Source organism: Aplysia californica, unplaced genomic scaffold (genome assembly GCF_000002075.1).
Source record: "Aplysia californica isolate F4 #8 unplaced genomic scaffold, AplCal3.0 scaffold00975, whole genome shotgun sequence".
NCBI classification, from domain to species: domain Eukaryota; kingdom Metazoa; phylum Mollusca; class Gastropoda; order Aplysiida; family Aplysiidae; genus Aplysia; species Aplysia californica.
In genome coordinates, this window is record NW_004798245.1 from 104802 (window position 1) to 132464 (window position 27663).

At 38.0% G+C, this 27663-nt stretch overlaps 2 protein-coding genes across 2 annotated transcripts in view; one reads left to right on the forward strand and one right to left on the reverse strand.

Moving 5' to 3' along the window:
- LOC101861997 overlaps positions 1–27663 on the reverse strand; it is a gene marked incomplete at its 3' end in the record, with an annotated part of 88080 nt that overhangs the window by 2097 nt on the left and 58320 nt on the right. The window contains 4 exon segments of the mRNA XM_013089539.2: positions 1179–1235; positions 17036–17073; positions 18398–18468; positions 19566–19702. Of these exon segments, the coding sequence (XP_012944993.1) occupies positions 1179–1235; positions 17036–17073; positions 18398–18468; positions 19566–19702 (303 nt within the window).
- On the forward strand, positions 22351–25463 carry LOC101861550 (zinc finger BED domain-containing protein 4). Its single transcript, XM_005110967.3, has one exon. It carries the CDS (start codon positions 22755–22757, stop codon positions 24879–24881), a length of 2127 nt encoding a protein of 708 aa, XP_005111024.1. The 5' UTR covers positions 22351–22754; the 3' UTR covers positions 24882–25463.

Below are 27663 nucleotides of genomic sequence, written 5' to 3' on the forward strand. Positions count from 1 at the left end.
GGGGGGGGGGGTGCAGCAGAGAGTGTAATCACAATGTCATGAGGGTGAAAACTGCTCCTCTGGACAGGGGAAGAAACCAAATCACCAAGGAGAAGAGAATAAATAATGATATTATAATATACACACATATTGTGTTCGTGGAGAAGAGATGTTATGACTTGTATTTTGAAGAAAAGCAATTATTCAAAATGAAGACAATATTCAGAGTTTGTCACGGTATTATGGAATAAAGGAAAGGGGAAATCCCACACGTCTATTTCGGGCAGTAGAGGTGCCCAGTTTGTTGATACGATATACCTGCAGGGGCTTTCCTTTCTGGCTCTCTGTACTCATCGTCTGAGAAGACATCAGGCTTAATTATGCACAGATGTTATACACCACTGACTACTTTCTGATTACGGAGTTAGCTGCTTCCTGCAGATGTGTTATATGAATGATGGACACACGACAATTTTCACTAGGTTAAAATCTGTTGTTTACTGTATGCAAGACTTAAATCCGAAGACACACACACACACACACACACACACACACACACACACACACACACACACACACACACACACACACACACACAAACACACACACACCCGCACACACACATACACACACATACACACACACACGCACACTGAAGACATTAATTTGAAACGGCCACGTCCACAAACATGGAAGGGTTTGGTTCAAAATCTCATTCAAAGCCTTTAGGCTTTAAAGCAAGATAGCCATCATTATTGCTCCGAGATCTAAAACAAATGTACAAATAGACCAACAATATTGTGCGTACATAACCCACATGCTACACATCTCTGTCCCAGTCACATCCGTTAACTTGAATATCATCCTAGACCGGGCACTGTCATCGCCGCCGTTCGCTCAATGTTCTCTCTAACAACTTTGCTGCAAATTTTGGGCAAAACACCAGTCTCACATTATAGTCGAACGTGCACGCAACCTTTCCCTTCTTTCCTTTCATTTGGTTCCAAGTAGAGTCAAATAGTGCTCTCCTTTGAGAACCAGATTTAGACCAGGGAGGACTATTTTGGACATACAACACAATGAAGTCTCTGCTCACATCACACAACACGCCAGAGCCCCAGACAACGACCAAACCGAGGATACCGTCCGGAACTATAACGATTTATTTTTTGGATGCCTTTGTCCAGACCCACACTTACCTACAGGTGCTTGCCCTATGCCCCTCCGACCCCGGGGCATTCGTTGTTTCTTGCCGACTGAGGAGACACAGAGAGAGAAAAAATAATAAAGTTAACGCAGTGTTTACATGCAAGCTGAAAAGACGAAGTCCATTCTTCACTGGTTGACTATAAGGAGACGCACATGAGGAAAAAATCCAATCATATCAAATTAACGTAGTGTTTACGAGGTAAACTGGAACGATGGAGTCCATTCGTTGTTTATGGACTCAGCAGACATGTATTTAGACAATCACAACTAAATTCACGTATTGTTTACATGTCAGACTGAAATGACGAAGACGATTGGTCATTTGCGAACAGGGGAGACACACAGACGAAAAAAAAAATCAAAGTCAAAGCCGTGTTTACATGGCCAGCTGGAAAGAAGAAAACCATTCGCTCAATGTAAAAAAAGCCTGATTTACAATTGAAATTAGAATGCCAATCAACAGACAAACTGAAAAGATGAAGATAATTTTCCCTTAGCGTGCAGAAGACAAACAAACAAACAGGCAGACAAACAAACAAAAGCCACAGTTGAATCGATGCGATGTTTACGTGGCAAACTGAAAATAAAGACCATCCGTCATTTTCTGACCAAGGAAACTTATATGGGAAAACAGATCTATGATAAGAGTTAAGGTGGTGCTTTCGTGGAAAACTGGAAAGGTGAAGACAATTATTATTATTTTAGTGTTTGTGGATATATAAGAACCTCACCAAAAAATATCATCAAAGTCAACTCTGTGTAATTATATGGCAAGCGGGCGAGGTTAAAAAAAAATATTGTATACTTTTAACTGTCATGAGAGGCTGAACCTACAATACAGCCCCAGCAAACATGACTAGAGGTATGGTAACGGCACCATGGGGACATGCTCGTATCTTTTGGTAAATTACTATTTTCAAATTAACACCACGCAGCGCCCATTGCACCTGCCCAGGATATCGGACAGCATAACGCCGGGCCGACGTTACAGACGAGAAACCACACGGTGCCACTTCAATAGTCAATAGAACGGGCACCTGGAAATGCACAAGACTACAACCGGTGTCTGGCTCGGACAGTCCACTCACACCAACACACGGCGCCATGTGATCCTTTCAGGTGGATGAGAATCACGTTCAACTACCTGTTCTATCTTTCCCCTCCCCACCCTTCTGCTTGACCTTCCCGGTGGTTTCTCGTAGTTATGAACCATATTGTCACTTCTGCACTAGCACATCAGAGTGGAAACATTTTGTTTCGTGCCCAATGTCCCAAAATGCCAATAAAGTTTCAAGATCCCAAAATATAGTATAACGGACATCTTAACAAAACTGCCCTGATTCCCAACCAAAAAGAAGAAGGGAGAAGATGAAGAGGATTAACATCTAGAGAAGAAAAAAGTGGCCTATGCATAGTCAAAAGCTCTCAATAGAGTGCCTCTCGACAGTTACTTTACGTGACTGAGCCATCCTTGCTATAGAGCTAGTCTGGAGTCTAGTCCACCTAAGACTATAGTTGGAAATAAGCGACGAGTTGAACACAAAACAGAACCATTGGAGGTAAACAATTTAATAGGCAATTAGGGTTAGAGCCATGCTGACAATGCATGTACTGAATGTAACTAGAGACATATTTGATGATAATACGACTGATGACATACGATTCAATAAATGTACCGTTCAAAAACAATCTTATCCCTCCTTTGTAAGCAGCAGAAAAGCAAAATGGGCTACCAAAGTCTTCGCTTTTCGTTTTGTGGACAATCGGTGAAATCGCTGATTAGCCAGGTCGGTCCGGTCCGGTTCAATTCGGTTCGGTATTATTAATACCCGGTGCCCATTGGTAAGATCCATTCTGTTCGGTTCGGTTTGTCGGTTTCGTCGTTTGAGGCTAGCCGGATTGTCTTCTATGTGAGAGGCAAAACCGACCAAACCGATGATGACCTTCAATAACAAATGTGTTTGTTTTCAAGGCCGTCCGAGCGTCGGGTGATTGGTGTGGGCAATTGGTCTGTCGCCAGAAACCGAACAGAACCGTCGTCGTCAGACTTTTACAGACGAACTGTTATCATTATTATAACTAATATATTTTTCTTCTTCTTCTTCTTCTTCTTCTTCTTCTTCTTCTTCTTCTTCTTCTTCTTCTTCTTCTTCTTCTTCTTCTTCTTCTTCTTCTTCTTCTTCTTCTTTTCTTCTTCAATAGTAGTAGTAGTAGTAGCAGCAGCAGCAGCAGCAGCAGCAGCAGCAGCAGCAGCAGCAGCAGCAATAATAAATATTACTTTACTTATATGACAACCAGATACACACAAACCATTTTTGTCCTTATTTCTTATTCCTATTACTACCGATACTATTGCCATAGTTTGATGATGATGATGATGATGATGATGATGATGATGATGATGATGATGATGATGATGATGATGGTGATGATGATGATGATGATGATGATGATGATGATGACGATGATGATGATGATGCATGATGATGATGATGATGATGATGATGATGATGATGATGATGATGATGATGATGATGATGATGATGATGATGATGATGATGATGATAGTACTGATAGTAACAGAAATAAAAATAAAGACAAAAAAGGTTTGTGTGCATCTGGAAAAAGTTGTGCCAAATAGACTCTTACAGCATATTAAAGCAAATAATTCTATCAAAGTTTATTAGTCAGCATACACATTTAAGGCACACTAGAACCGTGACAGCGTTGCTTAAGGTCTGTACTGATATTTTTAAAGGAATTGATGAAAGGCAGTGTGTCTTCTTACTCTTTTGGACCTTTCGGCTGCATTCGATACCATTGATCAAGACAGTTTACTCGAGAACCTAAGTACTCATTTTTGCGTAAAAGGTGCTGTCCTGTGACGGTTTGAGTCGCGAACACAAGCAGTTGTGGTTGGAAGCACGTGTTCAGATAATGTTTTACTCAGATTTTCGTTTGCCCGGGGTCTGTTCTTGGACCTTTCTTCTTTACAATGCACATACAATCTATTGCTGATATTTTAAGACAGTATGGGATGAATTAAATCTTTATGCTGATGACACTCAGATTTATGAGTCTATTGATTTCGATCAAATATCTCTTTTACTCGATTCTACTGAGAAATGTATTCGGGAATTAAAAATATGGATAACCAGTAATAAATTGAAACTGAATGATGACAGGACGGAAATAATGTTGAATAGAAATACATGTACAAAAGCCATTATCAATCTCCCAGAACTACAAATTGACATAAATAATCATACCATTCGTTCAAAAAGAAGTCTCAAAATCTAGGGGTTCATTTGAGTTATGATATGTCTATGTCCTCCCAAATTAGCATGCTCAGCAAAAGTATCTATTTTCAGCTGAAAAGGATCGACAGTGTAAGAAATTATTAAACTAAAGCAGCAGCCAAGACATTGGTAACAACACTTATTTTTGTTAAACTTAGATAACTGTATTGCTGCTTTATCCGGTCTGACGGGCGAAAAACAATCACAGGTAAAAGTGCTCCAAAATTAATCAGCAAAACGATAATGAAACAACAGAAATCAGCGCACGTAACACTTATTCTGAAAGCACTACGCTGGCTGTCAGTAAAAAAAAAAATGGATCAAATACAAAACAGCCGTTTTCCGTTTTAAATGTAGGCTATAAATGATATCGCACCTATTTATCTAAAATAATCGCAGGAATTATATCGTCCATCCAGAGCCCTTAGGTCAGCCACTGACGATCTAATTCTTAGAACCACAGAACAAAATTACAAAACATACGGCGAGCGTTCCTTTTTTATTCTTTGGTCCCTATGTATGGAACGAACTCCCGTGTAAAATAAGGAGTGCCCCTACTATTCGCATTTTTCAAAAACAGCTGAAGCATTTCTTATTCACAAATGCATACATGTCATGGATGTGTATGCCCTACCGTGAGGCTGAAAAAAAATAGCGTGTGTGTGTGTGTGTGTGTGTGTGTGTGTGTGTGTGTGTGTGTGTGTGTGTGTGTGTGTGTGTGTGTGTGTGTGTGTGTGTGTGTGTGTGTGTGTGTGTGTGAGAGAGAGAGAGAGAGAGAGAGAGAGAGAGAGAGAGAGAGAGAGAGAGAGAGAGAGAGAGAGAGAGAGATTTTCTATTCATAGAGAACAAATGTTTTTATTAAATGTTTCTACTAATTCTAGCTATTGAAGTTTCAATTTTATTGTGACTGTTCGTGAGTTTTTATTGCATCCTATATTTTTAGTGAAAGCATTGCCAGGCTCAGGTCGTGGCTATTTTTCTCATAGAAATTCTTATACAATATACATTTATGCAGAATACTATGTTTTACATAATAATACACATATATCTGTTAATTTTTTAGGTGTGATATTTTTATTGGTGTAATGCGTATAGAGCATTTTCCCCCGGCAACACAAAACAACACCTAGAGTCTAGATCTAAATAAAAAATCAGTCATGTGGATTTTGTTCCCGTTTTGCAAAGGAAATTAACTCCTACCTTTTCTGTGCCCCGTATAAGATATAACCAGTGGCGTCCCTTATACCATAAATCGTAAGCCTAGTTTGTCGATTCGCATGAGATAGCACATTGGTCTGGATTGGACAATACAATGTATTGTTAAGTGAAGAACGAGGCTCTTTATTACGTTTTACGTCGATTTCAAAGCCTCAATACACTTGTTGACGATTGTCAGTTTGGTGTCCCCCCCCCCCCAAAAAAAAACTCTGAAAAGAGGACTGCACCTTGGAAAATTGACACGCTCCTTTCATTGTTTAATGCTGCGTCGTTACGGCTTACCATTCTTATTAAAGTACGAAGATATTTTTTAAAAAATCAGCAACCCAACAATAAATAAATAAATAAATAAATAAATAAATAAATAAATACACAAATAAATTAATTAATTCATAATTTAAAAACAAACAAACATAAAAAGGATAAATAAAGAAAGAAGGAAAGAAAGAAACCTAAAATTTGCTGCTGTTGTTGTTGTTGTTGTTGTTGTTGTTGTTGTTGTTGTTGTTGTTGTTGTTGTTGTTGCTCTTGATTTTTTACTTTTGTTTTTTAAATTAATACAAACACTATTTAGCATGAGTAAAACACCGTGTGCCATATTAAAAAAAGCCTACATGATGTATGTCTCTCCTCTACTTCAATGGATCAAGCAGTTAGGAGGACGGAAGGAAAATGGGTTCTTTGGGGGATTTGGGGGTTTGGGGGGGGGGGGGGAGACGAGTAAGTATTGGACCTATGTCATACCAGCAGATGCTGCCATCAAAGCTATCACATCACTATGTGTATAGTAAAACTTATACAAGTATGATAGTTTACTATGGTATGTCGTCTATATCCTTTTTCTTTCTTTCTTTCTTTCTTTTTTTTCTTTCTTTCTTTCGTTCGTTCTTCTGTAGGTATACGCTTTATAGAACTTTGCAATGTGTTTGCCTACCAACTGACACTTTTTGAAGAAGTATTGTAACAGGGAATTGCGATTACAGAAATAATTCAAACACCCTACTCGACACCAAATAATTGAGCATTTTGATGATGAGGCACTTGTCAATGCAGAGGTCTGAGTACGAGTCTACTGCTACATCTGGCTCCTTCAATTACTGCTTTCTCTCAGTCAAACGCTGACCTTAAAGGTATGTAAGATTGGCACACCTAGATAACTTTCTTGGGTAAGGGCGACAATTCTCGGAGGTCCCGTGTGTAAGCCTAAGTTGCGCTCTTGAAAGATCCTAGTGGTTCTAAAACCGATAAGAGTGGGCTTCAAAATTAAATCGCACCAACACCGAAAATACTTTAGTCAATATTTTAAAACTATAGAGTACCTTCGAAATTAGAAGGCGGCTGTCTGAAGGTAAGGGGCCCTATGAGGTAGGAAACATGTTTAATAAACGGTAACATTCAATTCCATTGCAGGCTGAAGAACCAGCATTCGACTTACCCTAAGATATATGAGGGGAACACAAAGATTATGGAGAAGAAGCAAGAACTAAACTGAAAGGGCATTGTAAGAAAGAAGACGGAGACAATAATACAATAAACTACAATTGTATAGTGCATATTCCTGCTCCACGGCAAGCTCCATCTATGTGCTTTACAATAATACAATAAACTACAATTGTATAGTGCATATTCCTACTCCACGGCAAGCTCCATCTATGTGCTTTACAATAATAGAATGTTAACCCAGCACCTAAAGGACCCAGGAACACCATCGGCTTCTCGGGAAGCATAGGTCTACAGCTGGCTCAAGTAGCTGACAAGGCACTCAAACATTAACAAATTGAAAAGACTTTCGCTATCTATAGCCGGGTGCCCATATTCCCATCTGTGAGAAATGAGACAAATTCGTATGTGCCTTTTCCTAGGACACAACGTCGAAGGGACTCGAACCCACGAGCTTTCGGTCAACAACATAACTAATAGACTACCGCCACCACGTAATACATGCACATCACACATTGTGAACGTCTAATTGATTCTATATATATATATATGACTGTGTAAATATTATTTTACACCCCCATTGACTCAGTTTAGATCAATTAGGTGGCGGGTTGCTTCTACCCTGCCTGTTAGGGTCAACCCGGGCTGAATAGGACACAGTATCCCGGTAGAAAGATGGAGACATTTGATAAGACACGCGAAAAGAACTCGCATCTTCTAAGGTAAAAGGCCAAAAGCACAACCATTTCACTATAGATGCCAGTGGGTAGAGAACAAAAAGAAGGCAGAGACAAGAGACTATAGTAAAAATCACACAATTACATCAATGCAATGTTGGACGTGTGCGCACGTAGCAACAGCACAACATCTTCAGCAACAGATTCACGCAGCCCTCCCCCTCTTCCTCCTCCTACTCCTCACCTTCCACCATGACCACTTCTCAAAGCAGCAACAACAACAGTAGCAGCAGCAATTGTAACAACCACAAACTGAAGCAGTAGAGTACGTAGAAGTTGTATGTAACTACTAGAATTCATTTTTTTCTCTCTCTCTCCCTTTTATATGAATTTTGCAGCACTTGCACCATAATTAGGTCATTACATGAGTACCAAAGATTAGAGGTGTTACTAAAGAATAAGATGTAAAGAATAAGAGGAACCATAAAAAGGATGATAGATGCTTCACAGGAAAGAAGGAGCAAACCATACCAAAGTGCCCGCCAAACATCCAAACCACTAGACCAAATTCCACCTCTATCACCACTTTCACCCTTATCACAATCTTCTTCTCCACTGTCATCTTGTTCTCTCATCATTATCATCTCCAGACATTACAGTCATTACACCGTCATCATAATGAATTACACTCAATACCATCTTACCACCATCTTCAGTATTATTGTCCCAACTAGCATTGTTGCAATTAATATCATTTGTCTCTACAATCATCATTTCCATTTGCATCATCACCACCACCAGCATTATCATTGTTGCCTTTTCTAATACTATTGCAACTATACCTACAGTCATAATTATCATTATCATTAACATCGTCTTTTGCTTTGCCATCATTACCACCATAGACGTAGAGCAAAAAAGAAGCAGTGTTTGATCAATTGCACTAATAGTTTTTAAGAAGGGTAAAATGATAAATAAAAACAGTTCAGAGTGGAGAAAGCACTGACTTCTATCTATAATGTACAAGACAAACTGTCAGCAAGAAACACAGTTCAAAGAATGAGCCACATTTATTCAAGATTATATATAGGTTTGAAACACATGGCAATTTGGACATTTTTTATACAGCCAAAACCTTAATTATTTTTGTTCTATGAGCTTTGAGAACTCACTTTTGTATCAAAATTATAAATCAAAGACCCATCACTTGAGAGAAATACAAAAAAATAGAGAATAATTATACCTGTTGTAAAAGAAAGAGATAAAGGTTATGATTTGTGCTCCAAACCTGGAAGAATATTAAGATAATGTTAGATAATTGCCTTTGTCAAGTTAAAGAAAGCAGATAGGTGTGGGTTCACAGAAGCCAATCTGCTATGATAAATGAAGTGTTTGTGTTACAAGCAGTCCATGCACTTTGAAAAGAACTAGAACAATACCTCTGTTATGGTATGGTGTGGTGAGACCAACACAGTAGCTACAGGTGGCACCTATGCATAAATCAAATGTTCAGTAACAAGCCAAAAAAGTGGAGAGCCTTGAAAACTCCCTACACATCTTAAGTTTTAAAAAATCCCATAGGGGACTTGAACTAGGCCCATTCACACTGCAGTTCAACATGAAACTGCTGTATCAGGGGACCAACATTTGGTGGTAGGCTCATTTCAACATTTGAACAATGGCTCGATAGAAATTGAAAAATATTTGGACTAACTGACAATTACAGATCTTCCAAATACACAAGGAGTATCTTCAAGAGTGAGGAGTTTTGATATGAAATCTGTACAATTTTTCTTCATGTTCATGGCTTTAGAACTTTAAAGGGATTCAACCATGAAAAATAGCTGGTGGTGTAAACATATTTTGTCTCCAGAAATATAGTATTTCTTTCTGATTACATGGACTGCTTGCTACATACACCCTGCTTGCTACACCCATGATTTTATTCCAAAAAAACAAAAGGCAATATTGTTACATTCAATTGGAGCATACGTTCTGTTTTGAAAGGCACTGTGGTGTAAAATAAAGACTGAAGACCAAAGCTAGGACAGAGGCCAGTGGAAAACTTTCAGTCTTAAACTTTGACTGGAATCTTTATCAAATTTTGAGTCACCATAAAGAGACAAAATGTCACCATCTTTCATGAAATGTTGAAAAAATTTTGAGACAAAAATAGAAAATAATAAAGAAAAGGATTCCCTCTTTTCGTCTCAAGTTCTTGTATTAAAAAACCCCAACAGGTACAGGCAAAAATATTTGAATGAAAGTAAAAGACAGGCATTGGTAAAACAAATACAGTGATGACTATATGGAAGAAACAACAACAATTTGCTGAATAATATAGCTGCTAAAGCTAGGCCTAAACTGAAAATATACTATGGTGAGAGGGAGAAAGACATGAAAGAGTATTGAGGGATACAAAATCAAAGACAGCTAACGTCATGAGGGAATATTAAGTAACAAGGAACGTCATTTGACAATTAAAGAGTCAAAGAAAAAATTGAATAGTTCTACCTTTCACAATATTAGATTTTGGGATGTATGGAGTTTCCTCATTTACAATTGAATCTGTCAAAACTTTTATCTCTACAACAACTGACGGAAATTGAAAAGAAACAAATGAATAATCTAATAAAACTTAATTGATTTTTTCAAAACCTATTTCTTACACTTTTCTGTCTTTGTTACTTTAACTAGCCTTACACAAACTAATATACACAAACATTTCAGTACTCTGATAACTTCCTGATCCATTGGAACCCTTGAAAGCATTATGAGGTGGGAATTCAAAAAATAATCTTGATTGTGTTTCCTGCTGACATGAGGCTATAATCCACAAAGAAACTAATGTCTCTCCCTCCCCAGGCAATTTTGGTTTTTGTCTTATGGAAATGCTGTGGGCAGGTACAAACAAGTAACTAGCTAGTCTTCTCCACCAGCGACGACAAATTCAGAGATCCCACATGTTAGTTACAATTACGTACATTTAAGACATCCTGGCAGGACGAAAGAAGAGAAGACTAGTCTTGCTGAGTTACACTTCCAGGAAAAAACATTTAAATTAAGTCCTGCCTAAAACTGGAGAACTGTGATCAATCCAGATGATTAAAAAAAACTGAATATATGTGGCTTCCTGAACAACAACTGAAGCAAAAACTCCAAAAGGTAAACAGATTAGGCACACAACGCCAGTGTACTCTGGATGAAAACCTGCAGTTGCAAGAAAACACATAACCTATTCTAGACTCCCAACCTTATACTGTGTTTTAATATGCTTTGTTCTAACTGTTTTGACAGATTAGATTGTAACATTGATTTTTTAAAAATAGCAGTAAGGTTTTTTAATGTTCAGCGAGGCCCCAATAAATGTCAATTCATGATGAGCCTGCATCATAACTTAAACATTTGTTGCACTGCTTAAAGCACAAGTCAAATTTCTTAGAATAACTTACTACCAAAGGAGATGCTTTATAGTGGCAAGGGCCGTATTGATATTTATAAAGATCTCCAAAGTGACAAGATATTTAGCTGCAATTGAGGTTCAGAGGCACGAAGTACAAAGTTGTAAAATATGTTAACAAAGTTATCTTTCTAGGGACAGAAATAAATGAGACTGACTCGACATACAATGGGCGGAATATTTATAAAAAGAACAGGTTTTTTTCCCAGACTGTCCATCCACACCAACCCGTTTTGGTGATTCGACAGGTATAAAAATAGCAGGGGCAAAAATAATCAGGTTTCAAGATGCTCCACATTAAGTCAAAATTCTGCCAGCTCCATGAAAGGTAGAGGATGGACAGCTTGGGAGAAACCCTTCAAAAGCATACATCACAGATAAATCTATCACAGCGAAAATGTCATAAGCATCTCAGACAAATGTTAGTCCACGGCATGACCCCAGGAACAACAACACCATATACTAATATTCACATAATGGCCTGTTCCTGTCACAAGCAATCTGAGCAACTTTACAGTCATATGTCTATTTGGGAAAAGTGCAACATTTTTATATCAGTGATAGAACAATTTTGACAATCTGATTGAACTAGAATGATAAATGACAAATTTTTTGACAAGTCAAGAATTTTGACTGTGTTAATCTGCATATTTGTCATTTGAGCTCGGCATTTCTGCTGTCCACACAAAATTACATGTTGAAACATTGGTAAGTTAAAACATCTTTGGTTTCTCCTGAGAGCATTTTGTGGCTGTGAAGATTGCTTGTGACACCAACAGTTTTTCCCTAGACAAACCTCGGGACATAACGGACAACAATTTTTATCCACACTGAAATCTTGGAAAGTTCCCTTTTGACAAAAACATTGAGTAAAAAGCCAAGCTACTTTTGTTATTTTCAACCATTTTGTGTAATGTCAGATGCCTGTGTATATCAATCATAGTGTTGTAACTGTTCAGATGCATCATATTTCCACAAATTCATGCAGTCTCACTACCAGTGTAGCCCCAACTCTACAATAAAACCCTAAGCGTCGAAAGCTCTTAATAAAATAGGTTTAATTCCCAGAAGAGATCAAGTCTCAATTTTCAATTATTGTTTTAGTGCTTCCTAACAAAGATACAAGGGTATCAGTTTCCATATGTACAGAATAAATTCATCACCATGTTATGTTTGTCATGGGATGCTATTTATTGTTGCCTCAAATAAAAGTCGAGCATTACTTTTAAAGAAATATGCGTTATCTTAGATGTTGATGAGATCAAAACAAAATATGTCAAAACAGTTGTCAAAGTTTAGAGTGATTTTGTAACTTATCATGACTCCATTTCCTCATGCAAAAACTTTGGCATAAAGAGGTAATGTGGCGTGGAAAGAGTTAAAGACACTTATTATCATCAGAAATTATAAAATAGGTAGTCATTTTTCTGTTGGTCTACCCTCTAAATCTCAACTGAAATCCCCGAAGAAAAGCATCACCAGGGTTGAGCTATTACATGTTCCCATATAACTCAGTTCTGTGAGTAAGTTGTTAATCAGAGGGCTACAAAAATAAATCTGGTATTTTTTTGGTCTTATTTGAACAACCCAATGTTTGACCATCCTCTCCTCTCCACACTGAGAAATGTATAGTCTTGTCCTCACCTAAACTAAATTACAAATTGTATAGTTTTAACACCCTTTGCACTGTAAAGTCATTTACAAGGTGGTACTTCCAAATCAGATAGGAGTGAGCCAAATGGGAAATCTCATGATTATCGATCTTGCAGCCTAACCTCTAGACCACCAGTGGCGATATCTTTAGCAAGGAGGTACCTTTTTTCACTGTACAGAGAAATCACTGACACATTATTACAAGCACAGCGGATTTGTCAATTCTTGTCTCCAATGCTCTCTACATACATATCTTGTTCCATACAAGACTACAATACAAAACAATTGAAAAAGCCCAAATCTGTTTAAAAAAATCCTTTTCGATTAGTTTTGATACAAATATATAAGTGCTTCAGAAGTAAAACTTTAATGTTTTGATATTCTGTTCTTCAACACCTGCTGCTTTATTGAAATTTATTTTAGACTCAGAACATAATAAATATTGGATAACCATTTCTTATCTGGTGCAGATGGCTTCTCGGTATCTTTTCTCTCTCTCTCTCCCTTTCTCTCTCTTTCTCTGAAACCCTCTTAACTACTTGCGCCTTCATTCTGATATCTGTTTTTAAACTACATCAGAACTGTAAGACAGATTCTGAGTACTTGTCGGAACATCTTGCCTACTACCTGAGATCACTCTCAGACTAAGGCAATATGCATGACATAGACCAAAAACAAATGTCTAAGTAGTAAAGTTTTACACCAACACCGCGTGGGTCACTTCCCCAAAGATAATTACACAACTGCCAAACCACATTCACTCGGACATTCCATTGAGGCTCACACAAACAAACAAACTTTTAAAGCTGTCATTTTTAAATATTCAATTAACTGAAATTAACCTTATGAAGTTTGGCAGAAAAAAAAAAAAATCAAATCACATCTTAAAACAAGTTTAAAAAAAATTAAACGCACATCTTCACAGACCGTTCACGCATTATTCTTTCAAAGATATTTAGTAAAATGCCTTTATGCATCATTTAAAAAATGTGGCATTTCTTAAATGTAGACGTCCCTCTTATACTTCTATTTCATTTCGCATAACTATGTTTATGTTCAAAAGCTTTGTTACCATTAAAGAAATACCCTGATTTTATTGGCATACAACAATCAACATGCACAAACTACTCTCTTTTCCTTGGACCTTGCTAGAAACTCAAACGCATGTTTGTCTTAAAGAAACTAATTAACACAGAATCCTTAAAATGGAATATACCAAAATTTTGAAAATGTACCTTTAGAACCATGATCCTGTCAAGGAGGTCTGATTTTGCTAAATTAGTTATTTTTAACACAAAAAAAGGATGTTTAAAAAAAAAGGAAAGATCACTTCTACTATAACTGGTCATTTCCTACCCAGAATAGATCAATGATTTTTAGAAGGATGCAACTTTTTCAAACAAAAATAACAGTCAGCAAATGCATGATACATTAAGAACATACAAGAGAACTGCATAAAGTGTTAAACATATCAATCAACAGATAAGCGCCATCGATCCAGCCATTCACAGAGGAGCATGCCATGGTTGCTAGGTAACCGGCCACGTACACAGTCCCTTCCATCTTCAACTCAGTGGTAGTGATAATAATTGGAGCCATCGTCATAAATATAGCCTGTGCTATTGTATGCTGAAACAAAAGAGAAAAAAAGAATTTGGTTTAGTAACCTTTACAATTAGTTAGTTCTTTAAATTAAAAAGCAGACACCTAGTTTAAAAAGCAGAAAAAAACAAAACTTTCATTTGAACAAGAGGAAGACTAATACTTGTCTAATTTTTACAACGTCTATAGATTCATTTACATACTTTTCAAGATCCTGAGTCTATCTTATAATTCAACTGATCAGCTTTTGCTGTTATTTTCTTTGAAACTAAACGATGGCTCCAGTGAAGACATGCATTTAGACTACTTAATATGTAGGGAGAGACAGCCGTAAGGCACTCTGTGAATGGCTGGATGCAATCACGTGATATTTATCGCTTTCGTTGAAAAATGTACTGGAAAAAAATAGAAAAGAAAAAACAGTGAAAAATAGCCAAGCCAGGAGTAAATAATTACAGAATGTTCAGCTAACAAATGAGACGGTGTCATGTGCAAACTATAACTAGATAATGCTTTTGCTTTCTAAAGCTACTGAGGATAGCAATATAGTTGGGTCTGTGGAGCAAACAAGCAATTATCAAAAGCTCGAAGCACTTTTGGTTTATGGAAAGAATTGAACTTATGCTTTGCCAAGACATTATGTCAGAAAATTTAGTTTGTAAAGGCACTTGTCCTTCTGATAAGCTGGCTTGTGACCATAAAGCATTAGCATGCAGTCGTCAAGATTAAAAAAACCCACCCATAACAAACTAAAACAGTTTATTTTAAATTGCTAGCATTCGTAGATACATACAAATATGAAAATCAGATATGAAGGATTCAAAAGAAGAACCCACAATCCTCCTTCTCCCAGCCTCGAGATTGTTCGACATTGTAAATAAAGCAAAGTCTGACAATTCTGTCTTTCATTAATCGTATTTCGAGAAAATGTAAAACAATAAAGCCCAGCTCATTTTCCACTCAGCCATGTTATGATATACCTATACCTTGAGCATGACATTTCAAATATAAAGTCAACAAAGTCTTATCCGCTGAGCCTTTCATCTAATTATATCTTTTCTAGTTAAGGTCGTGAGCCGAAAAAAAAAGTGAAAAGTGATTTCAGTTTGTTGAAAATCAAGTGCCGAGGGTGAGAAAAGGAAAACAATCACAAGCGGGAAAAAAATGAGTTGTCAAGTTAAAAACACGTATGTAGCTGTGAAAGATCCCCTGCCAGAAGGTTCCTTTGACTTCTAAATTTACTGGCTAGTACACTTCAATTTTATTGTCGCACAGCCAAAGTGAATGGAAAGTACTGCAACCTGTTAGGTGCATGCTGCCATCTTTCACGCAATGTAGCTACTAATGGCCAAATACCATTTTGTAGCTGTAAGAAAATGTAGTAAATTACATTTCCTAAGGATACAACATCCTATCTGGTGGAGCAAGGAAAAAAACTCACAATTTTTCCTTGCAATTTAGAAGTCTTACCCCTTGACTGGGGAGCCCACAGTTGACAATATTTTTAAAGTCTTAACGTTTTTCAGTTAAAACGGAAAAAATTAGTGATAATAACTAATTCTGAAATACCAGCAGTTGTAAAACGTATGGAGCATGCTGTAAAGCATGGATATATGTGCTATATGTATAAGTAATTATCGTTGTCATTGTCATTATGAAATGGAATGACATCATAAGGGAAAGATGAAAATCACACAACACACGGAATATAGAATCTTGCACCAAGTCAGTTAAGGTGCCGGGCAAGAAGCAGCTGGGAAAGGTGGGAGGGAGGTGAGGGGGAACATCAGAAGCAATATATATGATACAGAGCATTTACTGGGAGACACACACTACATGTCTACCTTGGAGCCTTTGAGAACAAGAATTTTTAAACTTTACTATTCATTTTGGACTTTCCAAAGCCAAAATGTTATTTTCTTAAGACTATGCTTTTGTTTTATTTTGAAATTTTGAAGGATATTGACATAATGAAGCAAGGATAAAAGGGTTCCTAATACCTTATGTTTAATCTGGTATCCCCTCGTGAAGTTGACCATCACCACCACCATCATAATTTTAACATCAGTACCCCTCTCATCATCACAAGCATCTTAGTAACCATCAATATAGTCTCTATGACCATCAATTATCATCTCATAATCAGCAACATTATCATTTCTTGGAATCCCTCTATTACAGAAACTATCATCATCATCATCATCATCATCATCATCATCATCATCATCATCATCATCATCATTGTTTGGTACGCAGGGTTGGAGGGAGAGTCTTGTTTTAATTTTAGACAAAAATAAAATAACAATATAAAATGTTTAAATTTGTTTAATAGCTCAACGTTTCGCCCCATGGGCTTCCTCAGGAGCAACTCATCATCATCATCATCATCATCATCATCACCATCACCATCACCATCATCATCATCATCATCATCATCATCATCATCATCATTTGTCCAATAAAATACACATAAGCAAAAATACAAAAGGAATACTTACAGCGTCCGAAGCCTTGGTTGCTAAAACCACCCCCCCTGCTGATAACAAGAAAAGAGAGAGAGGGGGAAAAAGATGTATACATCATCATTGCAGGCATAGTTTGGGCAAATGTGAACAAATTACAAACAATGAAAAACTTGAGACTGCAAAAAAAAGGAACCAAACACAGTTTTCCCTACAGAAGAGGATTCAAAAGAAGTTTTTTTGCGTCACTTAGTAAAAAAAGAACAATATGAGGGAAAAAGGAGTCGCTTTCAATACATTGACATTTTAAGATTTTTAGCTCAAAATGTTTTAATTAGAGTAACAGTAATTATAACAACAATATTCCGTTTAATAGTTACGTTTAAATTTAAAAGGATGTATAATGTTTTAGGAGAAGATATTTTAGTACTGGACAAGATTTTTCCAATATTTGAAAGTATGATAAAATGTTAACATTTTTTTCATTTGGCAAACGTTGTGTTTTGCTTAAAACTTTTCTTATATACTATATCAAGTTGCTTGTAGTACACAAAATAAAATACAAATTCTGACCCTCATAATTCCCAACCTAGTCAATAAATTCTTATTTCTTGCAACTACCCAATTTCCTTAGTCTGTACAAAAACAACCTGCAAGATCCTAGACTTCCTCATGGTAACAAAATAGAGAGAAACTCAAAATATTTTCAAAAAATATTCCAGTTGTAAGAGGAAAGGTATGATTTAAACCAGGCCATATCAAACAAATCTCAGCCAGCAAGCAAGGCTTTTTGAGACATTTCAAGAAGGAAAGGCATTTTGTTAAAGGAACACCTCAAAACATTGCAAAAAATCTTTGCCGACATCTGTTCTAGGGTCAACTAAACAATGCAATTTAGGAAATTTTCAAATGAAACAAATAAATAGATTTTTTTTAAAACGTCACTTCTTTTCATTTATCTATCAGCCCTTCCAGTCAGAAAATAAATGCTATGAAACAAGAATACTTAACTAAAATTTTGTATTCTGAGTAAATACGAGAGCCCAGTGTTCAAGATTACCAAGACAATCTTGGGATCCTTCTAGTTTTAACTCTTTATTTCCACAAGCTACTCCCATCATCTTGTGGCTGAAACTTTTGAGCCTGTGAGCCGCTGGTGGACACATTCCTTTAAGTTGACCTTCAATATATTCATTTTTGGACTGAAATTTTTCCATTAGATGAAAAACTATCAAAATAGGTTCATTTGTTTTGATTTAACGACAAGTCTAGTGACGTATAAGTCAATTTTAGGTTTCATACCAAAAGAGGGCCATGCGTTGTTAGGAAACCCCCTCCGGAGTTAAAGAGTTAAGAGACAGAAGACAAGGCAGCCTCTGTCAGAGTTTATATACTTACTAGTCCATGGGTGGCATCCCGTAGGGCTGGCTCTGAATGTGGTGGTGGTAGACAGAAGGGGCTGGTCGTGCCTGAGGGAGATGGAGAGATGGTTGGTGATGGGGAGGGAAGGAGTGAGAGAGAGAGAAAGAGAGAGAGAGAGAGAGAAAGAAAGAGAGAGTGAGAGGGAGAGAGAGAGACAGAGAGAGAGAGAGAGAGAGAAAGAGAGAGAGAGACAGAGAGAGAGAGAGAGGGGAGAGAGAGAGAGAGAGCTAGAGAGAGAGAGAGAGGAGAGAGAGAGAGAGAGAGAGAGAGAGAGAGACAGAATGGGCATTATAAAATGAATATAGTTTCTTTGACCAAAAATTAGATTGAATACAAAACTCAAGCTCAAGAAATGGGGGAAAAACCAAAACAAACCTTGAGGTATATAATGCAACATTGACAGTAAACTCTTATGTCACTATAGAAGGCGGCTTGTCAGATAAGGACAGCTTTCTACCTTAAAACTGACATATTCTCTAAACGTTTAGTTCAACACTTCTGTCAAATTAACTGATCACAAGTTATATACTGTTACATGAGTCCCCTTTAAATGAACACTATGAATAATCTGAAGACACCGGAAAACCAAAAGAAAAAAATGTCCCCTACTTTATTTTTTTTACTATTTAAGCATGAACTCTTAACCAAAAACATGGCAAGACTGAATAAAATCCGGCAGTACCGCAGATTTTGATATAAGCAGACTCCAATGTAGGCCTAGTTGAGGAATTTCAGCACAGAAAGAAGAAATGAAGGGAAGCTCGTCTCACTGAAGATTGAATTCACTTACATTGAAAACAGTGGGAAAGCTGGATTTTCTTCGGTTTTGCCACGTTTTCGGTTTAGAGAGGTTGCTCAAACAGAAGGAAAAAACAAAACAAAAAGGGATTTTACTTTCTTTAGGTTTTCTTGGTTTAAACATGCTCCACTGCATGCCATGCAGGCCTACTTTACAAATTAAAAGTAAAATAAAAGGGAATGTTAAAAGGGGGAGCACATTTCAGAATCTCACATAATAGTAATGTAATCCCCCCCTTCTCCACCGCTCACATGCACACACCACCCTATGACTTATATTCTCAGCACCCCAAATGGGGCATAACTTAAAAGATTTGAGACTGGAGGTCTATATTCTAATATATACCATGGGAACGGGGACCATGGGCTCAGCCATGGGGTAAGTGGCGGGCCGCGATCCGCCTGGAAGCTGATGCAGCATCATCTGCTGCATGACCATGTGGTGCATCTGGGCATTCTGCAGCATCATCATGTCCATGAAATCTGCAAAGACACACAGAGATAAACATTCTCCATGAATAGAAGTGTGTGTGAGCAAGTTTTTTTGTGTGGGAGAGGGAGCATGAAGGAGAGACAGAAGGATAAAGGTTGAGGGAGAGTGAATATGTGTGTGTGTGTGTGTGTGTGTGAGAGAGAGAGAGAGAGAGAGAGAGAGAGACAGAGAGACAGAGAGAGAGAGAGACAGAGAGAGAGAGACAGAGAGAGACAGAGAAAGGATCACACGTGAACTATATGGTGTTCGTGCATTAAGCACACTGATCACTCTACTTAAAGTAGAAATGCGTAATATAAGTGAAACTTATTATCATAGGCCTATTTATTGTTATCTAAAGTGTTTAATTATAAACATTTTAAGAAGGCATCGAGCAGTAGGACAAAAGTTATCAACAACTGCACACCATTGAGTCTTGAGGGAGCAAAAGAAGCATAATATGAGGCCAGCCTAACCTATACTTTGACCGTCCTTCAATGTATAATTATATATCCAGTCGAACCTGCACCTGTATAAGACAATCACTGTAACAATAACCAAACGCCAGTTTCCCCCCTTGCGATTTTTTTTGGGGTACATTATAATGACACTAGAATCTAAATGTAAAACGGCCACCTGTCTAAAACCGCCACTTTTCTCTGCGACAATGAGTGGTTGTTTAGACAATTTTGCCTCATCTGTAGGGCCTACATTATGGAGTTATTTACATTCAAAGGACCAATTTTAATAAGCCTCTAATAAAATAATGGGTAAGAAGACTTTTTTCAAATGAAGGCTTTCTTAAAAAAAATAAAATAAGGAAAACAACTTTGATGTGTCTGTTCTCAATTCACGGCAGATAAAACGGATCTTCGAGGAAACCGAAGATGGACTGCCAATTAATCTGTCATCATTTTACATTTTTCTTTTTGTTTCAAATCTGAAAGCATTTTTAAGTGCTTTACATTGGACAAAGGTGTTTAAGAAATTATCTATAGTGCGGTCAATAATTCGTGGTTCAACTTATTGTCAAACATCTCCTCAACTATCGAAGATATAACTCTCCAGCTTTTGCACAGTGACTTGTATCAATTTGTCTTAACTGATCACTATTTTTGTAAATACTTGTCGCTCTATTTTAGAAAATTCCTTAATAAATAAGCCTACAAATAAAACATCCCGGGGATGGTTTCTTCTGATTTTAAAAGGTTTACAGCTGGGACAAAATTGCTTTAAAAAGTCTGTCACTTTTTTCTAATCGCGTGCTTTAAGAACTTTTAGTGCAAAAAAAGTGTCCACTATAAAAATCAATTTCTTGTTACTAGTTTTGCCATTTTAAAAAAGGGTCATAGATGAGCTGTGATGTACGCCTTATATGCGTGTATGCAAAATGTGAGTGAGAAGCGGGAAGTGCTGTGAACAATTCCAATTCCGCATGAAGATTTGTAGTATTTTAAAAATATATCTTAATGGAGAGACTTTTTAAAATCTACATCTAGCCTCAATTGTTGTGGGAAAATATGATTAAGTAAAGACAAATTAAATTGATACGAACTGCTGAACGAGGTATGGAGACAATGATTCACCCGTGAAAAATATATAAGAATAAGTTGCACCACAAATTTTTGACCGCATTATACCCTTTGACAATTGTTTCCGGAAAAGAAAAAAAATTTAAGTTAGAAAAATAATGTCCTTTATGCAACCTTGATGTTATAAATATATTATGTCCCTCAACAAATTGGAGAATCGAGGACGTTATACCCTCTTGTGGACCGATACATTAATTGTGTCTTTCATCATAATTAGGCCACTATGCTTATAATCATAGAGCCCATTGAACAGAATTGTGCAACAAATTAGAACTAATTCTAGTTCTAGATCTAGATCTTGGCCTAAATAGTCGCGTTTGTTTGCGGCTCGAAAATCGTGCTTGAAAGATAACCGACAAGCGATTATCAGAGATGGTGAAGTGCAGGCCTGGCCTACAATATTTGGCGGGATCAAGTCAACGTCTTCTTAGCGCGCGTGGTCAAAAAAGTTATTTGCAATTTTGCCAGCAAAAAAAAAAAAAAAAAAAAATCCAAACAAAGGCTTTAAAGTCAGAAATAAACTGAAAGTGCAACAATATTTGAAAAATAAATTTCGCTTGATAGTACATAGATCTAGTACTAATTATACGGCTTGTTTTCCTGCAAATTCAACGCATTTATCGCGGGGCATATGATCGGACGATACTCGATTGATCATGTATCGCGACTGTAAAAATCAACAATTGTCGATTATCAAAAAATTAATGTTGCAAGTTTTATATCGAGGCTTCTTGCACCCTTTGCCTTTTGCTCGTTTTTAAAGTTTCGAAGATGAAAAAAAAAACCGACGAAGAAAAACCACTGAATGAAGAGAGGTAGATGTGTCAACAACTGAATTATTATTTTTTTCTCTCCCACAAAGTAGCGTTAGTTTTTCAATCGATCATATCAAAAGGTTCGAGTAAATGCATCTAGTCGATTTGACGTTTTGAATATTCCAGAAGAGTTCTCCCCCGAGAAAAAAAAATCGATTTCGTTGGTTATTCACTGAGATCGCATGAACAAAACATTATTCTAGGCCCCATTGAGGAGAGCGAGAAATCGAGAGTGTCTGTGCTCGGGGTAGCCTATTGACATACGGAATAGCACTCCAATTCAGGTTCTGTTTGGGTTACGTTCGGTTGCTGTGAACAAAAGAGTCACACAGCGCGGCGGGGCCCCGACGCGTTACGTCCGCCCTCCTCCCTGACAGAACCCCACGTACAGTACAGTGTATGGCGTTCTTCGGTGACCTACAAACAACGCGGTTGGTGAAAACGACATGACAAGCTCTGCAGTCTGTAGGAGATAAAAGTTGAATTTGCCAGACCTAAGCTGGGCCTGACATACTAGTGTATGTGTGTGTGAGTGTAGAATAACTTGTGGTTTGTTTGCCAAGTGACGACTCGAACGGATTTATTTATTCGAACGACTATTCTTCGTTTGATCGTGCTGAGCCCAACTGGTCGTGGCTGCAGTGGAAAGTCGAAGAATGTCGTCGACGCCGAAGCGATTTTATAAACAGCAAAATGCGCCTCGTTTCAGAAGTGGAGTTTGGCATTTCATGAGGAAAGATGACCACAAAAACGCTACTTGCCTCATCTGCAATTCTAAATTCAAGTTTCATGGGTCCACAACGTCGCTTCGATCACACCTCAGGGCGAAACACCCAGAGCACGATTTTTCTGGGGAATACGACCAGGAAGAAGCACAGGCGGCATCCAGGTTAGTAAACCTTTTGCAACCAGTAAAGGCTCCAGAACCCTCTCCAAGTCCTAGTGAGGTGAAGCCAGAAAGCAACCGTGTGAAGAGTGGAGTCTGGAAACTTATGACCAAGGATAGCCCCTATATAGCCACATGTATTGTCTGCAATGCAAAATTCAAGTTTCACGGGTCAACGTCTTCACTGTGGGCTCATCTCAAAGCGAAACATCCTGTGGAACTCGACAACTCCGCAACAGAAGACCCAAATGAATCACAGTTGTTGCAGTTTTCAGCTGCTCAGAACCACCCCACTGAATCCTCTGTAAGTGGCAGTGCTAGTGTGACTGTGAGTGTGAAAAAGTCAGAGACTTCTGAGAAAATATCTTTTCACCGAGAACCCACTACAAAAAAGAAGCAGCTTGAGCGAGTGCTGGTGGAGATGATTGTGAGAGACCTGCAGCCCTTAAGCATCGTGGAAGAAGGTGGCTTTCAAAAGCTGATCCACACTCTTGATCCGAAGTACACTCTTCCCAGCCCTAAACAGCTGGCAACCACCATCTTGCCAAACCTTCAGAAAGAAGAAATCAGGAAACTGAAAGCAGAGCTTGGAGATATTGCAAACGTCACAGTAACTACTGAGATCTGGACTTCAGTTGTCACAGACAGCTTTCTCACAGTGTCAGTGCATTATCTGAACTCGCAGTGGCAGAGGAAGTATGCTGTCCTGGAGACCTGTAAGCTCGTAGATGACCTCACGCCTGCAAACATCGCCGAGGAACTGTCAAGAGTCTTCACAGCATGGGACCTCCACCCCAAGGTCACATGTGTGGTGACTGACAACAGTGAGAACATGGCGGCAGCAATGCGAATGCTAAGGTTGCCGCATGTTACCTGCTACGCACACACAATGGATGGGATAGTACGAGACTCTTTACGAAATGTGCAAGAAGTTACGAGATTGGCTAAGAAAGTGCGAGACATCGTTTCCTTCTTTCACCACAGTGAAATGGATTCTGAAAAACTCATGCATCTGCAGAGGGAACAAGAGCGCCAACCCCAGAAGCTCAAGCGTGATGTACCCTCCCAATGGGTTTCCACTTTCTACATGCTGGAACGGTTTATCCATCTTTATGGCTTCATTGCTGGTGCTCTATACCAGGTGGGCAGAGCTGAACTGTTGCTGTCTGATGATGAGCTGGAAGTTGTCAAACATTGTGTGAAGGTTCTTGAGCCCTTCGAAGTGGCAGTTAAGGAAATGACGTCCGAAAAACATATGCCAATGTGTAAAGTGATCCCGATGACAAAAGCCATTTCACAGTTTGTGTCTCGTAACACCCAAAACTCTGGCGGTGACATATCTGGGTTGGCCACTGAACTGGAACTTCAAATGTCACGACATTTTGACAACATGGAAGACAACTTCCTGTATGGCGCTTCAACACTGTTAGACCCCCGCTTCAAGAAGCTGCCCTTCTCAACGTCAGAAGCTGTCGGCAACACTGAGCAGCAGCTGGGGGAGGAAATCTTGATCCAAACTGAACCTGCGGCGGTGCTGAAACCTGAAACAGAGGCTATGGATGACTCAAAATCTCTGTGGTCCTCTTTTGACCAACAGGTGGAATTCACCCTATCAGCACTGTCCAACCCACAGGAGTCTACTGTGGAGTTTAATCGATATTACGAGGAAATGCTCTTGCAGCGTCAGGAAAACCCGTTTCGATGGTGGGAAAAAATGAGCAAGTTCCTCACCAGACTATCCCCTATAGCCATGAAATACCTGGCAATTCCAGCTGCCTCAATTCCGGCAGAGAGACTGTTTTTGAAAAATCAAGAAGTGATTTCCCTGCGAAGATCCATTCTGAAACACTCTGTTGTTGATACTGTCTTGTTTCTGAACAATAGATTTTCAGTTTGATTATATTAATAATTAAGAAGAGCAGTGTCTCGCCTTAATGTCATGGTTTATTTTCAGTAAAATACATACAGATTAATTTTTTAAATGATAGATGATATTCAGTTGAGGAAGATGATGTCAAGCATTATTATTTCGTAAGTCTTCTTGTAACAAGTGCATTTGCCTTGAAAAGCTTGTCTTTCCCATTCTGGCTTTGAGTTTGAGCTCATTCATCATGTTTGTTGTTGCCTTTTTTCAAGGAAGAACAGTGTAAAGTTTTATCGCTACACTTTTGTTGTACATTACATTACAAACACAGTCTAGCACGCACATAGTCACACAAAGAAGCAAAGAGACTTTCACGTCCCAGTTTTTAAATTTTACCCATACATTCTTTAAATTTTTGAAAAATGTAACTTCGCTATTCGTACCTCTATAATAATATGAAAAAATTGACTGCGTGTCCTGCTGATATTGCTGTGTGCATGCTAGACAAGATCCAGAGATACATGTTACAATTGTAAAACTCACATTTTTGTTAACCCTATCCGTACACCCTGGGGTCATTTTGTACACTCGGGGTTGTATTCTTCACATTTTAGAATACTTCTAGATCTCTAGTATGAAGATCTCTTTGATCTTTCAGTATTTCTCAAAAAATCATTTTGACTGACTACTATATATGCAAAGCGTATGGATCGGATTACATTAAGTAAATTTCCTCTTTGAAAGTGGTGGCACAGTCAGTTCCCCACATCGTATGGATACGATAGTAAATCACGACGTACGGATAGGGTACCATAACAGTTTCCCTTTGAAGTTGAAGTCAGTTTTTAGACGGATTTTTATATTGAATAATAGTAATTACTTGTGTGTTATACGATGTACTGAATACCCCCCCCCCCCTCAGTTTTATTGAGTGGAGAAGAAGATCACCATCTAAAAATTTGATATCACAAAAAAATGTGTTTTTGAATGGATTAATGAAATTTACTAGTCTATTGCGGTAGGCCTACATGATGTATCATTTGAAATTTCAAAAGTCAGCTTCTTGTATGGCTTTCTTGCTTTGCTTTTGGTCGGCAATGTTTTGGAAGTTACTCGTCCTCATCATTTTCAAATTTCTCATCATGGTAGGCCTACATGTAGGCATTGTTGATTTTGGTCAGGATGTAGCCTCTTGTTGTGTGGACAATTATTTTTCTAATTGATGCAAATTCATGATACAAATAAAATTTATATTCAGGGTTTGAATGAGCAGAGATTGAGAGAGAGTTGAGAGTGGCCATTGATCTCTCTCTCTCTCTCTCTCTCTCTCTTCTGGCGCTATTTTGTCAAAAGGGTCCGTTCAAATATAATCTTACGCCTGGGAGGGGGGGGGGGGGGGTGTCTTTGGCTCCTGTAAGAAAAGTGTGTAAGAAGGGGGGGGGGGAATCTTGAACTAATGTAACATATTACACTTTTTTGAGGTGAAAAAATATTTTTTACATAATGATGAACTCTGCATTTGTAATTGTTGATAACTAATTTCACTTTTTTTTCAGCATGATCAGTAATAAGAGAGATACAGTGGAATCCTGATAAAGTCAACTCTTGCTTACAGTCAACACCTTGCTGTAGTCCCGTTTCTTACCTTGTTTGGTAAAGTAATTGTGTTTCTGATACAGTCAACCATTTGAGTGTTAACCTTGCGTAAAGTCAACATTTTGGGGCTAACTAAATCCTAAGAGGAATTCCATTCAAGAAGAGATATTTCGCCTGCGCAAGTGGTGTACACACCTCCAATTACATACTTTGTTCTTTCATTATCTCTTGTTTTGGTGGCAATTTCAGAATTATACTCTCTGAAATTGAGATTACATCTTGTTTATTACCAGGTACTTTGTAATTTTGTAGCTGTCATCTTCAATTTCCAATGGCCAGTACATGTAGTACAATGGATAAAGTCAACCTTGCTCAAAGTCAACACTTTTTTTCTGTCCGGGGTGTTGACTTTATCAGAATTCCACTGTAACTTAAAAAAAAAAAAATTAAAGCGCTTTTGTCATAGATGAGTCTCAATTTTTTCCTTTTTATTAGTAAGAAAGAGTGTGTATGCAATATTTTCCTTGAATGATTTACTCTAATTGTGAGGCAGCGTGGTGAAATCAGGCGCTCGTCAAAATAATGAAAGTGAAAAAAACTGGCATTTTTCCGCAGGTTTGGGAACTTTTATTGAATTTATTTTTCACGCGAAACACCTTTTATGTCCATACTGAAAAACGTTCATTACATGCACAAAATTTGTGATTTTTCAGTTTTAAAGGCTCTGAAGCTATTGAAGTTATCGAGCTTTGGCGGCCGTTTTCTCACTTAATTTACCTCAGAAATCAGGTGACCCCACCTCTTTCAATCACAAATATTTCGACTTCTATTCAGCATAGATGAATATTGTTTTCATCAAAAGGAAGGCAAATGGACAGGCTTTAATTAGATGATATCAATAACTCTGTATGCCTCAAAATCAAAACTAACGAGCGCTTGATCCCACCATGTCGTGACACTTATTATTTTTTAGTGCATATATACATGTATTATGTGCATGTATGTGTGTGTATATGCAATGCATGTTTTTCATGAATATTATGCAATGCACATAGAGCAATGATTGTTTTACGGATTTGCGAGATATAACTCACGCCTGCAAACATCGCCGAGGAACTGTCAAGAGTCTTCACAGCATGGGACCTCCACCCCAAGGTCACATGTGTGGTGACTGACAACAGTGAGAACATGGCGGCAGCAATGCGAATGCTAAGGTTGC